The 15,420-nt window shown below is 46.0% G+C and overlaps 1 protein-coding gene across 1 annotated transcript in view; it reads left to right on the top strand.

The window, feature by feature from the left end:
• Nucleotides 1-15,420, top strand: part of CORO2B (coronin 2B) — a 139,993-nt gene that overhangs the window by 59,319 nt on the left and 65,254 nt on the right. Inside the window, exon 2 of the mRNA XM_089907068.1 lies at nucleotides 9,672-9,872. Within this exon, the coding sequence (XP_089763194.1) occupies nucleotides 9,672-9,872 (201 nt within the window). The remainder of the gene's footprint in view (nucleotides 1-9,671; nucleotides 9,873-15,420) is intronic.

Raw genomic sequence — 15,420 nt, 5'->3', positions numbered from 1 at the left:
ACCTCTGTGCCACCAGGGAAGCCCATGCTGGGTATTTCTTGAATGGCTACAAGATCTTCTCAGAAGTCCTGGTAGCCAGTGAGAACCCAGTAAGACCATTACATGGCAGAGCTAGAGGGTGGGCCATCTGGCCCAAATACCTCCTGTGAGAGAAGAAGGAGGGATCTGCCTGAGGGTCTTAGTGAGTTAGTGGCTGAGCCAGCTGGAACGTGGGTTTCTGGCACCTTTCCTCACACCAGAGGTTCTCAAATTGGGTTCCACGGTGCAGTCCCAGGACCACTGCTTGAAGGTACTCCCAGTTTCCTGCTAAATTTGAATGCAAACATCTCCAACTTTGCCCATTTTACATTTTGGAGTTCTGAGTAATATTTTATTTAGAGAAAGTGTTCTGCTAAAAAGATCCTAGCCTTTCATTTCACAGAGGAGGAAACTGAAGTGAAGAGTCCGTCAGTAATTACTGCCTGACCTGATGCGCTTCTCAAGACCCCAGGCTGATCCACTTCTGCTCCCTTCAGTTTGGGAACATGCGCTGTATCGCTCCCATGTGTCCAGCCCTGGGCTCTGGAAAGCAGGGCTGACTCAGAGTTGGAGGAGGACCAGTTGACCAGCGGTCGCTCGTGAACCCAGAATGTTGTGGGAGAATTCACTGGAGATATTGATGATAGTATCTGTCGTTCGGCACACTTTTTGCAAAGCCCCTGTCCCCAGTGTTCTCGTCCTATCCTGATAGGGATTCCAAGGCATAGGTGTGGCTGATACCCACATTTCACCAAAAAGGACACCAAGCCTAGAGAAAGAAGATGCCTTATCCCAGGTCACACAGGTAGTGAACCAAACAAGACTAGAAATGTCAGCCTTTCTCTGATAGCACGTGGACAGGGAGTGGCTCTCCCACAGATCCTGGCGGGCTGCCCCATGAGAACAAGTGTCCAGTGTCCACCAGGGCAGATCCTGAGGCCTCCTGGGCTCTCCAGCTGACAGCTCTCCCCAAGGATGTAGCCATGAGCTCCGCCCGTCCCCTGAGTCAGAGACGGGAACAAAAACTGCCCTCGTACATTTTTTTGTGTTCCGGTTACAGGACTGAGTTTTAGCCATCCTCATCTAGAAAGTGCACCCGCTGGCCACAATAAATCATTTTTAGGATTGGAGGACAGGATACAATTTTTCTCCACCTGGAGTGTACACAGAGATTATCTCAGAGGAGAAAAAAGCCTGCTTCCATTTCTTGAGAGGCTATAAGGGCCGTTCAGCTGCAAAATGAACACTTCCTCCTTGCAGGCCCTCCCCCTCTCAGAGGGAGACCAAGATGGCCCTGGGCCCAGGGAGAGGCCGCCAGGGAGCAGGCCCAGCAGCCACGCACATCTGGAGGCCAGAGCCTTTCCCTCGCTCTTCCTGACCCTCAGCCCAGCTCAGCCCCCTCCTTCTCCTGCCAGAGCTTGGCCCTCCCCAAGTAAACACTTAATTGAGGTCAGAGTCTTTCCCTTATAGGAGAAGAGGGGAGGGTAGAACTAGTGTGTGATGAGCACGCCCTCCCCACCCCACCTCCGTGCCAGACACCTTGCCAGGCATTTAGCATTTGGTCACTTCATTGCATCCAGTGAGCTGGATAACGTTATTCGAATTTTACAGGTAAAGAAACTGATGCTCAGAGAAGTTGAGTAACTAGTCTGAAGTCACACAGCTAGCAAATAACAGCCAAGATAGAAACCTTTGGATTCTTTCTGACTCCTCCAAACCCTGCTTCCTATACAGTTTCTTTACACTTTCGTGTAGTGCCCTGCACTGTATGGAACAAGTAGGGAGGAGTAAGAGCTTGGGTGGAGAGGCTGGAAGAGGAGAGATGTGTACTATGTTGGAAAGAACAGTAAACTAAGAGTCAGAATTTCCTTTTTTTTTTTTTTAGCTTTTTATCCAAATATCTCATTTAATTCTTAATTACAACTTATTGGGCAGTTAACATAATTGTTTCCATCTTATAGCTACAGAAGCAGAGATTTAGATCAGTTTAGAAATTTGACCAGAGGGACTTTGCCATTAAGTGGTAGAACAAGGACCTGAGGCCACCCAAGTCTTTTTTGTTTGGTTTGGTTTTTCAACATTATTTTATTTATTTTATCATTTACTTTTTACTTTTTTATTTTTTAATTTTCATTTATTTATTTAATACAGCAGGTTCTTATTAGTTACCTATTTTATAAATATTAGTATATGTATGTCAATCCTAACCTCCCAAATCATCCCCGCCCACCCCACCACTTGGTGTCCATACGTTTGTTCTCTACATCTGTGTCTCTATTTCTGCCTTGCAAACCGGTTCATCTGTACCATTCTTCTAGATTCCACATATATGAGTTAATATACGATACTTATTTTTCTCTTTCTGACTTACTTCACTCTGTGTGACAGTCTCTAGGTCCTTCCACATCTCTACAAATGACCCAGTTTTGTTCCTTTTTATGGCTGAGTAATATTCCATTGTACATATGTACCATATCTTCTTTATCCATTCATCTGTCGATGGACACTTAAGTTGCTTCCATGACCTGGCTATTGTAAATAGTGCTACAATGAACATTGGGCTGCATGTGTCTTTTTGAATTATGGTTTTCTCTGGGTATATGCCCAGTAGTGGGATTGCTGGGTCATATGGTAATTCGATTTTTAGTTTTTTAAGGAACCTCCATACTGTTCTCCATAGTGGCTGTATCAATTTACATTCCCACCAACAGTGCAAGAGGGTTCCCTCTTCTCCACACCCTCTCCAGCATTTATTGTTTGTAGATTTTCTGATGATGCCCATTCTAACTGGTGTGAGGTGATACCTCATTGTAGTTTTGATTTGCATTTCTCTAATAATTAGTAATGTTGAGCAGGTGTTCATGTGCTTCTTGGCCATCTGTATATCTTCTTTGGAGAAATGTCTATTTAGGTCTTCTGCCCATTTTTGGATTGGGTTGTTTGTTTTTTTGATATTGAGCTGCATGAGCTGTTGGTACATTTTGGAGATTAATCCTTTGTTAGTTGCTTCATTTGCAAATATTTTCTCCCATTCTGAGGGTTGTCTTTCGTCTTGTTTATAGTTTCCTTTGCTGTGCAAAAACTTTTAAGTTTCATTAGGTCCCATTTGTTTATTTTTGTTTTTATTTCCATTTCTCTAGGAGGTGGGTACAAAAAGATCTTACTGTGATTTATGTCAAAGAGTGTTCTTCCTGTGTTTTCTTCAATGAGTTTTATAGTGTCTGGTCTTACATTTAGGTCTTTCATTTTGAGTTTGTTTTTGTGTATGGTGTTAGGGAGTGTTGTAATCTCATTCTTTTACATGTAGCTGTCCAGTTTTCCCAGCACCACTTATTGAAGAGACTCTTTTCTCCATTCTGTATCCTTGCCTCCTTTGTCATAGATTAGTTGACCATAGGTGCATGGGTTTATCTCTGGACTTTATATCCTGTTCCACTGATCTATATTTGTTTTTGTGCCGGTACCATATTGTCTTGATTACTGTAGCTTTGTAGTATAGTCTGAAGTCAGGGAGTCTGATTCCTCCAGCTCTGTTTTTTTCCCTCAAGATTGCTTTGGCTATTCAGGGTCTTTTGTGTCTCCATACAAATTTTAAGATTTTTTTGTTCTAGTTCTGTAAAAAATGCCATTGGTAGTTTGATAGGGATTGCATTGAATCTGTAGATTGCTTTCACCCAAGTCTTTTGAAGAGTCAGGATGTCTTGACTGAGGTCTTGTCTCTGCCACTTTCACCGCTTGTGACTTTGGGCCAGTCTCTCAACCTCTCCGAGCCTCAAATTAGTCACATATGTACCAAATATTTTCAATGGGACTGTAGTATCTGTCCAGCTCTGCGCACTGGACAGCTGCGGCTGGGGGCAAATGAGGTGATGTTGAGGTGGCAGCTGGGGAGCGTCATGGAATTGGTCACCTTGCTGATACTGTGCTGTCAGTGGTAAGGGACTCATTAAGCCCCAGCCTGAAGGGTGTACTGAGTTCAAGGGGCCTTGGCATCCCGGTGACAAGGAGGCCAGAGGAGATGAGGCTGAGTGACCGCAAGGACAAACACTACAAGGAAGGGCTTGGGCCCAGAAGCCCTAATGGGGTGAGAGTAATGACCAGGCCCTCATCCTGCGGCCAGGAGTGGGGTATCAGCTCAAAACTCAAAACTTCAGTAAACTGAAGTCACAGCCCTGGGGTGAGGTTCACCCTGTCGCCTCCAAGGAACTGGGAAGTTGTGCCTGAACTTGACCCTTGCCCTCCCAGCATACCAAGAGAGTATTCAACCAGGGTCACTGGGAGGCTCCTATAGACAGGAATCCAGCGCCAGGCCTGGGGTGGAGGGCGGCTGTGCAGGGGCCAGTAGGAGTTGGATGATCGCCTAACTTACAATCTAGTAACGGGACAGAGAAAACATACGTACCTTGAAATAAGTGACCGTGCAGTAATCAGCAATGTGGGAGGGCCTAGGGGGATATGGCAATTGCCATGAGAGCCGTTGTCCTTCCTTGTCACAGCAACGCAGCCGGGGAGGCGTTACGATCCCTGTTTTACAGAGAAGAAATGTCGCTGGCCAGGGTGTCCTGTTTTTTGCTCTCTGACCCCAGCACGCCTCTCTTTGCAACACAATGTTTTTAATAAAGTAGAGGAACTGTATTATTTGGGGGCTGGAAGGCCATCTAGTCTCATCTGTTGTTCCACACTGCCCTTAACCCAGAGATCATCCACCTCAATCTTGAACCCTTCCAGGGATGGGAAGCTCATTACCTATCATGATAACTTCCTTTTCCATCTCAGGCAGCTCTAACCATTAAGAAAGTCCTTTCTTTTAGGGAGCTCAAATGTGTCTCAGTCTTGTGCTGATTGCTCCTGTAAGGTTCATAGAGAGTGTCCTACCCTCACTAGAACTAGCAGGGAGGAATCCACCAGGATCTGGGCTGAGCTTGAGGGCAAGGGGCAAAGGGCCAGATTTTCAGGTGACCTCTTGGCTGCCACACTGATTTCCCTGTGAGGTCTGGGTGGCTCTTTCAGTCCCAGCCTCAGCGTGGCCTCCTCTCTCTGCAGAATAGGGAGGAGGCTTTTCTGTTCCCTGCCTGCACACCCGTGCATCTGACCTCAGAATGAAGTCAGCCCCTTGGTAAGCACAGGAGGAAAGGTCAGAACTCTGGGGCCTCCAGATGCTCCACTTTGGCCCACAGTGTGTGCCGGTGCCTGATCTGACCTCCCAGGTCCTCTAGCTGTCTGTCCACCACCCTCCAGAGCAAACACTCGGCACTGGCCAGCTGGCCCTCTCACTGCCGCCAGCCAGGCCAGGTACATGTTCACAAGTTCCCTCTGTCCCTTCTTCCCTATCCTCGCCCTGCCCAAGCCAGGGATTAACAACAGGGGCATCTTTAATGTGAATTGAATCAAGGCTTTACATCTGACTCCTAAAGTTTATAGGGAATCCAGGAATAACTTTGAAGAGACCACAAAGCAACATGAGACAAATCGCTAGAACATTTTCTTTTTTTACTTTATTTTTGGCTGCGTTGGGTCTTCGTTGCTGCACGCGGGCTTTCTCTAGTTGCAGTGAGCGGGGGCTACTCTTCGTTGCGGTGCACGAGCTTCTCGTTGCGGTGGCTTCTCTTGTTGCGGAGCGCGGGCTCTAGGCACGCGGGCTCAGTAGTTGTGGCTCGCGGGCTCTAGAGAACAGGCTCAGGAGTTGTGGCACATGGGCTTAGCTGCTCCGCGGCATGTGGGATCTTCCCAGACCAGGGCTCGAACCCGTGTCCCCTGCATTGGCAGGCGGATTCTTAACCACTGCACCACCAGGGAAGCCCCTAGAACATTTTCTAAGACAACTGATTTGATGTCTTTAAGAAGTCAGTGTCACTAAAAAAAAAAAGTGATGGGAGTGTTCTAGATTTAAAGGAGTCAAAAGAGAGATCACAACCAAATGAAATACATGGGAGCAACACTGCTCCCAATCCTGGTTCAAAATATGGAATAGCTGTAAAAGGCATTTTGAAGAATTTTGAATATTGGCTGGGTATTAGACAGTATTGAAGAATTGTTGTTAATTTTCTTAGAGGTGGTAATAGTGATGTGCTCATGTAGGAAATCGTCCTCCTTTGTAGGAAATGTGTGCTGACATAATAAAGGGGCAGGAGTCATCATGTTGGCAACTTCCTTTCAAACAATTCCACAAAACTAAAAAAACCGAAAGAAGTAGGTACATAAAGGAACGTGTCAACATGTTAATGATGATGAACCCAGGTGGTGGGTGATTATTGTACCATGCTCTCAACTATTTTTGCATTTTGAAGTATTTTATAATAAGAAGTTGGAGAGAACATAATATGGTCTGCAGAGTCAGAACAGGTTCCAGTGAATCCTGTGCGTGCTCACTGTCTGAACTTGGGCTGGGTCTGTTTCCCACCCTGTGCAACAGGACAGTCATAGTTCCCACCTCGCAGGGGTTGTGCACAGTGCCCAGTGCTCTGTCAGTGTCCCGTGCTGGCAGATGGCCCCTCCTCCATGAAGCCCACCCTGTCCCCCCCTTCCCTGACCTCTCACTACCATAAACTTGTCAAGCATCCATTTCGTCTCCTCCGTTGGCTTGTAAGATATTTGAAAGTGGAGTCCGTGTCTGATGCTTTCCAGACACCTCTCAGTAGACTGGGCCCACGGGAGCAGCAGTGATACATTTTTGTTTGTTTGTTTGTTTTTGCGGTACACGGGCCTCTCACTGTTGTGGCCTCTCCCGTTGCGGAGCACAGGCTCCGGATGCGCAGGCTCAGCGGCCATGGCTCACGGGCCTAGCCGCTCCGCGGCATGTGGGATCCTCCCGGATCGGGGCACGAACCCGTGTCCTCCGCATCGGCAGGCGGACTCTCAACCACTGCGCCACCAGGGAAGCCCAGCAGTGATATCTTATCTTGAATGAGACCTTGTACCTACATATCTCATTTTGACTCTTAAAGTAACCAGATAAAGTCAGGAATTATGGGTCTCATTTTAGAATATCTCAGGGAGGCAAAGTGTCTTTCCAAGGCTAGTAGGAGTTAGAATGGGGAGTGAAAACCCAGGACTGCAGACTCCCGGTCCAGCGCTCTGCCAGGCATGCTCACTGTGGCTTCAAGAGGGGTGAAGCTGCAGGCCCAGTGATAAGGGCCCCCTCGCCTCCTTCCCCCAGCCCTTCCAAAGGTCCAGCGGAGAGGTCAGCCTCAGCCTACCAGCCAATGGGGAGAGGCCAGCGCCGGGCTTGCTGAGAGACGCTCTCTGTTTCTCCTAGGATGCAGGCTGGGGCTGATCCCCACAGAGTTCTCTCTGCTGGACCTTTGAGAGGGCAGTCAGATTCAAGTCAGGCCCTGAAGGCTAAGGTTGGGCTGGACAGAGAAGAGAGCGAAGGCATTCCAGGCCAGAACTGCACCAACAAGGAAAAAGAGGTTGGAATGAGCAGGCTCACCACCTCCTTTGTCTTCAGGGGGAACTGTGGAATCTAGAATATTCTACCTGAAAGAGACAGAGTGATCTCCAATACTCCCATATCAGACAGAACTTCTGCCGGGACCATGTACCACCGAGACTATATTTTTCATGCTGTATTTTTCTTTGAATTAATTCATTATTTTTAAACTTAGCTTTCTTAGCACTAATACCTGTGAAATCATGGACTTGGCATGCAAGTTATATTTTTTCTAATGCAAATTAAAAATAAATATGTAACTACTAAAATTTAAAACTTCATCTCTGTACCATGTAAAGGAACCATGAGTGACCACCTGGGACCACACTCGGGGCATCACTGATATAATCCTGATGAGGAATCTGTCAGAAGAGGATAGTCTCAGGTCACACAGCCAGAAATGACCAACCAGGCTCCCATCCAGTGCACTTGCCTCTCCAGCGGGACTTTGTTCTGAACAGTCTTGGGCAGAACTCGGCAGAGAGGGGAGAAGGCAGGAGGAAAAGGGGTACAGAGTGGGCAGAGGCTGGGAGGTGGGGAGGAGTGGAGAGTAGGGCGGCTGGCCCTGCGGCGTGGAGAGTGGCCTGGGGGATTGGAGAAGGTGGGTGGAGGCCCAGAGAGCTGGCCGGAAGAGGGCTTGCCTGAAGAACCCCTGGGATTCTCCTCATTGGATCTGAACATCTTCCTTCAATACAGAGGCCTTTGTGGCTGAGCTCCTGGCTTTATTTAAATCAGATGCAAAGTTTTGTTTTCAGTCAAATTCCCAGGGTTGGTTTCCTGATTCTGTGGTGGTATTTCCTTTTGTTTTCCGCCCCTTGGAAATTTCATCTGAAGAAATTTCTGTCCTGAGATGGGGTGGGAGACTCAAGGCATATCAGGAGATTTGGCAGGAAGGGGAGAGGATGGATAATGGCAAAGTCGGGCCAGAAGGATGTTCATTTAATAAAGTGCTTATTGAGCGCCTACTGAATGCCAGGCCCCGGCTGGGAACTTGCCATTGCTCATTGAGCTTGGATGCGTGTCTGCCAGGAGAGCACCTACTTGAGCTCCATCTGCCATGGCGCCCATTCGTAGGGCTTCCCCATAGGAGGTGCCATCCTACAACAAAACTGAACTCCACGGTGGGCTGCCCATTCTGTCCTCCACACACCCCCACATGTACATCTGTGTATCTGTGTTCTCCACTGTGCACAGCATGGGACACTCATGCAGTAGGTTGGACCCTGTGTCATGGTTGGTGGGTGGTGAGGGGTAGAGAGGGGTACCCTCTAGAACAGGGGCTCTCAAACCTCGGCGTATTTCTGTCTCACTCTGGGGCAGGGAAGCTGGATTAAAATGCCTCTTTCTGGGCCCCATTCCCAAAATATTGGATTTAGTAGGTCTGGATTGGGAGCCAGGAATCAACATTTCTAACAAATGATGTAGGAGGCTGAGAAACCTCCCCCATCTCGGATGATTTTGATACAGGTGATCTGTGGGCCACACACTGAGAAACCTTGCTCCAAAGGGTAATCTGGCATAAGAAAGAGTCTCAGATTTCCAATCAGGAGACCTGTGTTCATGACCCTACTCATTAGCTGTGTGGCCTTGGACAAATCGCTTTACCTCTCTGGGCCTGGTGAGGATGATGATGGTGATGATGTATAGGGCTAAGAGATTTCTGAGGGTGCGCTTGTGGGTTAGAAGACCTAGAGAGAATCAGAGGAGCGTATGATAATGGGTGGTCATTTGCCTTGCTGCACGTGAAGGGGCTGTCTTCCTCCTCTGCCCCTCATCATTAGAATTGTTCTCTCTCTTTGTGAACACCCAGCCTCCTCTGTCTGCACGTCCCATACTAAATTAAGCACAGTTTCTGACACGCAAGAAGCAGCCCAGACATGTTATTGGATGGATGGTCTGCTCTATCACGTGGCACGTCCCTTGAGAGTGAAAGGATCCTCCATCCTTTCTGGAAGGTGGTGTGGACGTGTATACTGAAAGCAGGAAGTGTGTGGATGCCCTCATGCCAGCCTTTGCTCTTGTGGGACTTTATTGAAAGAGTAAGTCCTCCAGCACAGGGCCAGGCACCCGATTCTTGGAGGTTCCTTCCCCTCTCCCCGCATCCTGAGGGCAGGTGCTGGGCCTTCCTCACCTCCTGCATCCCTGAGACCTCCCGCACGTGCCCAGCTCAGCCCTTCGGGAAGCAGTCCCCAGCCTGACCCTTGTCTCTTCTGGCTCCTCACAGATGTCCTGGCGTCCGCAATACCGCAGCTCCAAGTTCCGGAACGTCTACGGGAAGGTGGCCAACCGGGAGCACTGCTTCGACGGGATCCCTATCACCAAGAATGTGCACGATAACCATTTTTGCGCCGTCAACGCCCGCTTCCTGGCCATTGTCACTGAGAGCGCGGGAGGTGGCTCCTTCCTCGTCATCCCCCTGGAACAGGTAGGCACCCGTACCTCCGTAGGCCTGATTGCAGCCCCAGGGTGGAGAGAAGCCCTGCTTGGTCACTGTTGGGCCTGTTGCCCCTGTTTCTCTCTGACCCCACCTTTTACTTTCTCATCGTGTGTCCAGTAGCTGTGCCTTCCCCAAGGCTTTCCCCAAGGGTCACCAGAGCAAGTGTAGGTGGGGGACCTGAGGAATATCCAAGGAGAGAACAAGTACATCGAGGAGACCTGAGATCTGTTCCCAGAACTTCCCCAACTTGGACAAGTCACTTGCTTTGGGGTACATGGGGTTCCCATTAACCCCAAGGGATTGGATCGTCTGATCTCCAAGGCCAGACCCAGCTCTACAATTCTGCGTCCTGGGTGTCCCTTTGGTTTGGAGCTGGAGGGGATGAAGACCCAGCATAGTCACATTGGGTGTCTGCAAAAATGACACACTCATTAAAAATAACATTTCAAACTCTTCATTGAGGGACTAGAAATAATTTACCTTCTCCCTCATCCCCCACCTCCTCTCTAAAAGCTTCTTCCCTTCTGTGGCTGCCTTCGAGAATATAGCAAATTAAATGTGCGGAGCCTAGATCATGAAATTTTGAAGCTTTGCCATTCAGGCAGAGTCCCCGGAGGCCCGTGGGAGGTCACGTGCCTCAAGGAAAGTGCTCGCTGTCAGTCCCGCTTGTTTATGGCTGAGCTCTCCCTCCCCGACCTGACTCATCACTCCCACCCTCCACCAAACTTGGGGAGAGGAGGAGGTACATGCCCAAGGAAGCCTCGAAACCCTCCGTCAGCTGGTGGTGGAGGATGGATTTTTCCAGTCTCACCTGCCCACAGTGGGGGAGCACAGTTTTGGGAAAGCCTTAGGCCAGACCCTCCCTTCCACTAAAGGGGGCAGCTGCGGTGACAGGGACTCAGAGCCTGATGCACAGAGAGGTCGGAGGAGCTGTGGACTTGGAAGCAGGAAGTCTAGGTTCTATTTGGGCTCTGCCACTCACCGGGAGCGTGACCTTGGGCGTGCCACTTAACCCCTCTGCACCTTATTTTCTGTAATGGTAAAGTGGGCATCTTAAATCCCCTTCCACCTACATAGCGATGTTGGCATCAAGGAGGGTAATGGACAGAAAGCTCTCTGAGAACCAGACTACATGGTAAAGATGTTTTGGTGCTTTCTTGGAGTGTCATCAGCTCTGCTTGTCAACTTTGCAGATGCCCGCAACAGCTCTATCTCATTGGGAAGGATTCTGAAATGTAGCTTGCCTCCCCTCCTGAACCAGGTGGGCTCAGATATCTGTCCACTTGGGAACCAGCTTAGCTCCAGCTGCAGCAGGCAGGCCTACAGCTCTCCAGCAATGCATAGGCTGGTTCTTACTGGGGCTCAAGCCCATTGCCGGCACCCTGCCATACTCCACTACATGGATTACAAAGGTCAACAGTCAATGCCTCATACCATAACAAAAATTAATTCCAGATGGATTGAAGATCTAAATATTAAGAAATAAAAAGAAAAGCTGCAAGTGTATTAGAGGGAAATGGAGAGTATTTTTAAAATCATGCAACAAGAAAAGGCTTCCTAAGCCAGATGAGAATCCATAAAACCATAAAGGAAATGATTAATAGATTAGAATAAATTTAGAATAAAAGTTTTAAAGGCAGTTTTTGTACTCTAGTGAGACATGTAAGCAAAATTGAAAGGCAAGCCACGTAATTGAGGCAAGCCAATATTTGCAATATATGACAGACAAAAGATGCTTGTCCAGAATATATAAAGAGTTAAAGAAAAATCAATAAGAAAAAGGACCCAATAGAAAATGGGCAAGGGATATGAATAAGCAATTCATAGAAGACAAAATGTAACTTTTAGCCTACTAAGTAGAAAAAGATTTAAAAGAATCATAATCTTTGGTTTTGCCAAAGATGTCAGAGGGCAGGCACTCACATACACTCTCAGGACATTTGGTATATTTACATCTTACTCTTGGTGAGGTGTAAATGAAGGTAACTTGTCAATATCTATTAACATTTAAAGATGCGTGTCCATTGACCCAGCAATTCCACTTCTAGGAATCTGTCCTACAGAAATACTCTCAAGTATATATTTTTGAAAGTCTGCAGCATTTTTGTACTCAACTTTTTTACAAACATCATTTTTTATTGTTTCCTACCTACAGAAATAAAATTTCTCTCTCCAATTGCTTAAAGTTTCTAAACTCCTCTCAGTTTCTGTAATGGTACCAAAGAGCTTCATACCATCCATAACACTGCTCTAGAATATGATCAGCTTTTTTTTTTTTTTTTTTTTGCGGTATGCGGGCCTCTCACTGTTGTGGCCTCTCCCGTTGCGGAGCACAGGCTCTGGACGTGCAGGCTCAGTGGTCATGGCTCACGGGCCCAGCCGCTCCGCGGCATGTGGGATCTTCCCGGACCGGGGCACGAACCTGTGTCGCCTGCATCGGCAGGCGGACTCTCGACCACTGCGCCACCAGGGAAGCCCTGATCAGCTTTTGTAACCACTTCATAGACAGCAGAAAAAAAAGGACTCTTTACAGAGCGTAAGTCTTGCTCTCTATGCAAACATATGTATCTGTACACATATATATATATATATATTCAACGTGCACATAGCCTTTCAACTTTATTTGTTCACATCCTGTGATACATTTTGTTTAATTTGATTAGTAATGGACTAATAGTGCTGGCTCACCCTTCCAGTTGGTATCTGTTGTTTTCTCTCATTCCAGGAAGTTTTCACTTTACGTAGGTACTTGATGATTTGTGCGGCGCTTTTATAGTAGTGAAAATTGGAAGCAACCCATTTCAATAAGGAAATGGGTGAACAAATTAGGGGCCATCCACAGAAAGGGGTGCTATGCAGTCAGCAAAGGTGATGGTGCAGAGTAGTTGTTCTCAAGTGTTCAGCCTCAGAATCACTTTATGCTCTTAAACATTTTTGAGAACCCCAAAGAGCTTTTGCTTATATGGCTATATCTATTAACATTTAGCATATTCAAAATAAAAATGAAGGAATTTCAGGGAATTCCCTGGCAGTCCAGTGGTTAGGATTCTGCACTTTCACTTCAGAGGGCCCGTATTCAATCCCTGGTTGGGGAAATAAGATCCCACAAGCCGCAAAAAAAAAAAAAAAAAAAAGGAATTTCAAAAATATGCATTTGTTAATTCACCTAATAATAAACCCATTTTACATACTCCCAAAAAAAATATTTTTATGAAAAATAATTATATTTTCCAAAAAAAATTAATGAGAAGAATGATATTTGCAAATCTCTTTAAATTAGTCTGGCTTAATAAAAGATGGCTGGATTTGCATATCTGCTTCTACATTCAGCCTGTTGCAATATCACACATCATACAGCCTCTGGAAAACTCCACTGTACAGTCCTGAGAGAATGAGTGAAAAGGCAAGTAATGTCTTGTATTATTATGAAAATAGTTTTCACCCAACGGACTCCCTGAAAAAGCCTTGGGGATCTCCAAGGGTTCCCAGACAATACTTTTAGAACCACTGATGCAAGGGAATATTTAATGAGAGAAAATTTATCACCCACTGTTAACTGAGGGAAAAAAAAGGTAAAATCTGATTAATCCCGTTGAAAAATATCTATCTAGCCATCCACCTATTTGGAAGAGACACCTAATGTTGGTTTTTTTTTTGACTGCGTTGGGTCTTGGTTGCTGCGCACAGGCTTTCTCTAGTTGTGGCGAGCAGGGGCTACTCTTTGTTGCGGTGTGCGAGCTTCTCATTGCAGTTGCTTGTTGCAGAGCATGGGCTCTAGGTGCGTGGGCTTCAGTAGCTGCAGCACACGGGCTCAGTAGTTGTGGCACACGGGACCAGTTGCTCCACACCATATGGGATCTTTCCAGACCAGGTATCGAACCTGTGACCCCTGCATTGGCAGGCGGATTCTTTTTTTTTTTTTTTAATGCTTATTTTATTTATTTATTTATTTTAAAAAACATCTTTATTGGAGTATAATTGCTTTACAATGGTGTGTTAATTTCTGCTTTATAACAAAGTGAATCAGTTATACATATACATATGTCCGCATATCTCTTCCCTCTTGCATCTCCCTTCCTATCCCACCGCTCTAGGTGGTCACAAAGCACAGAGCTGATCTCCCTGTGCTATGCGGCTGCTTCCCACTAGCTATCTATTTTACGTTTGATAGTGTATATATGTCCATGCCACTCTCTCACTTTGTCCCAGCTTACCTTTCCCCCTCCCCGTATCCTTAACTCCATTCTCTAGTAGGTCTGTGTCTTTATTCTCGTCTTGCCCCTAGGTTCTTCATGACCTTTTTTTTTTTTTTAGATTCCATATATATGTGTTAGCCTATGGTATTTGTTGTTTTCTTTTTGACTTACTTCACTCTGTAGGACAGACTCTAGATCCATCCACCTCACTACAAATAACTCAATTTCGTTTCCTTTTATGACTGAGTAACATTCCATTGTATATATGTGCCACATCTTCTTTATCCATTCATCTGTCGATGAACACTTAGATTGCTTCCATGTCCTGGCTATTGTAAATAGACCTGCAATGAACATTTTGGTACATGACTCTCTTTGAATTATGTTTTTCTCAGGGTATATGCCCAGTAGTGGGATTGCTGGGTCATATGGTAGTTCTATTTTTAGTTTTTTAAGGAACCTCCATACTATTCTCCATAGTGGCTGTATCAGTTTACTTTCCCACCAACAGTGCAGGAAGGTTGCCTTTTCTCCACACCCTCTCCAGCATTTATTGTTTCTAGATTTTTTGATGATGGCCATTCTGACTGGTGTGAGATGATATCTCATTGTAGTTTTGATTTGCATTTCTCTAATGATTAATGATGTTGAGCATTCTTTCATGTGTTTGTTGGTAGTCTGTATATCTTCTTTGGAGAAATGTCTATTTAGGTCTTCTGCCCATTTTTGGATTGGGTTGTTTGTTTTTTTGATATTGAGCTGCATGAGCTGCTTGTAAATTTTGGAGATTAATCCTTTGTCAGTTGCTTCATTTGCAAATATGTTCTCCCATTCAGAGTGTTGTCTTTTGGTATTGTTTATGGTTTCCCTTGCTGTGCAAAAGCTTTTAAGTTTCATTAGGTCCCATTTGTTTATTTTTGTTTTTATTTCCATTTCCCTAGGAGGTGGGTCAAAAAGGATCTTTCTGTGATTTATGTCATAGAGTGTTCTGCCTATGTTTTCCTCTAACAGTTTGATAGTGTCTGGCCTTACATTTAGATCTTTAATCCGTTTTGAGTTTATTTTTGTGTATGGTGTTAGGGAGTGTTCTAATTTCATTCTTTTACATGTAGCTGTCCAGTTTCCCTAACACCACTTATTGAAGAGGCTGTCTTTTCTCCACTGTATATTCTTGTCTCATTTATCAAAGATAAGGTGACCATATGTGTGTGGATTTACCTCTGGGCTTTCTATCCTGTTCCATTGATCTATATTTCTGTTTTTGTGCCAGTACCATACTGTCTTGATTACTGTAGCTTTGTAGTATAGTCTGAAGTCAGGGAACCTGATTCCTCCAGCTC

Source organism: Delphinapterus leucas, chromosome 2, assembly GCF_059928025.1.
Source record: "Delphinapterus leucas isolate spDelLeu-1000000601 "Yukka" chromosome 2, BTC_Dleu_Yukka2, whole genome shotgun sequence".
In the NCBI taxonomy this organism is placed as follows: domain Eukaryota; kingdom Metazoa; phylum Chordata; class Mammalia; order Artiodactyla; family Monodontidae; genus Delphinapterus; species Delphinapterus leucas.
The sequence above is the reverse complement of the archived record's forward strand: the minus strand, read 5'-3'. Positions and strand labels throughout refer to the sequence as shown.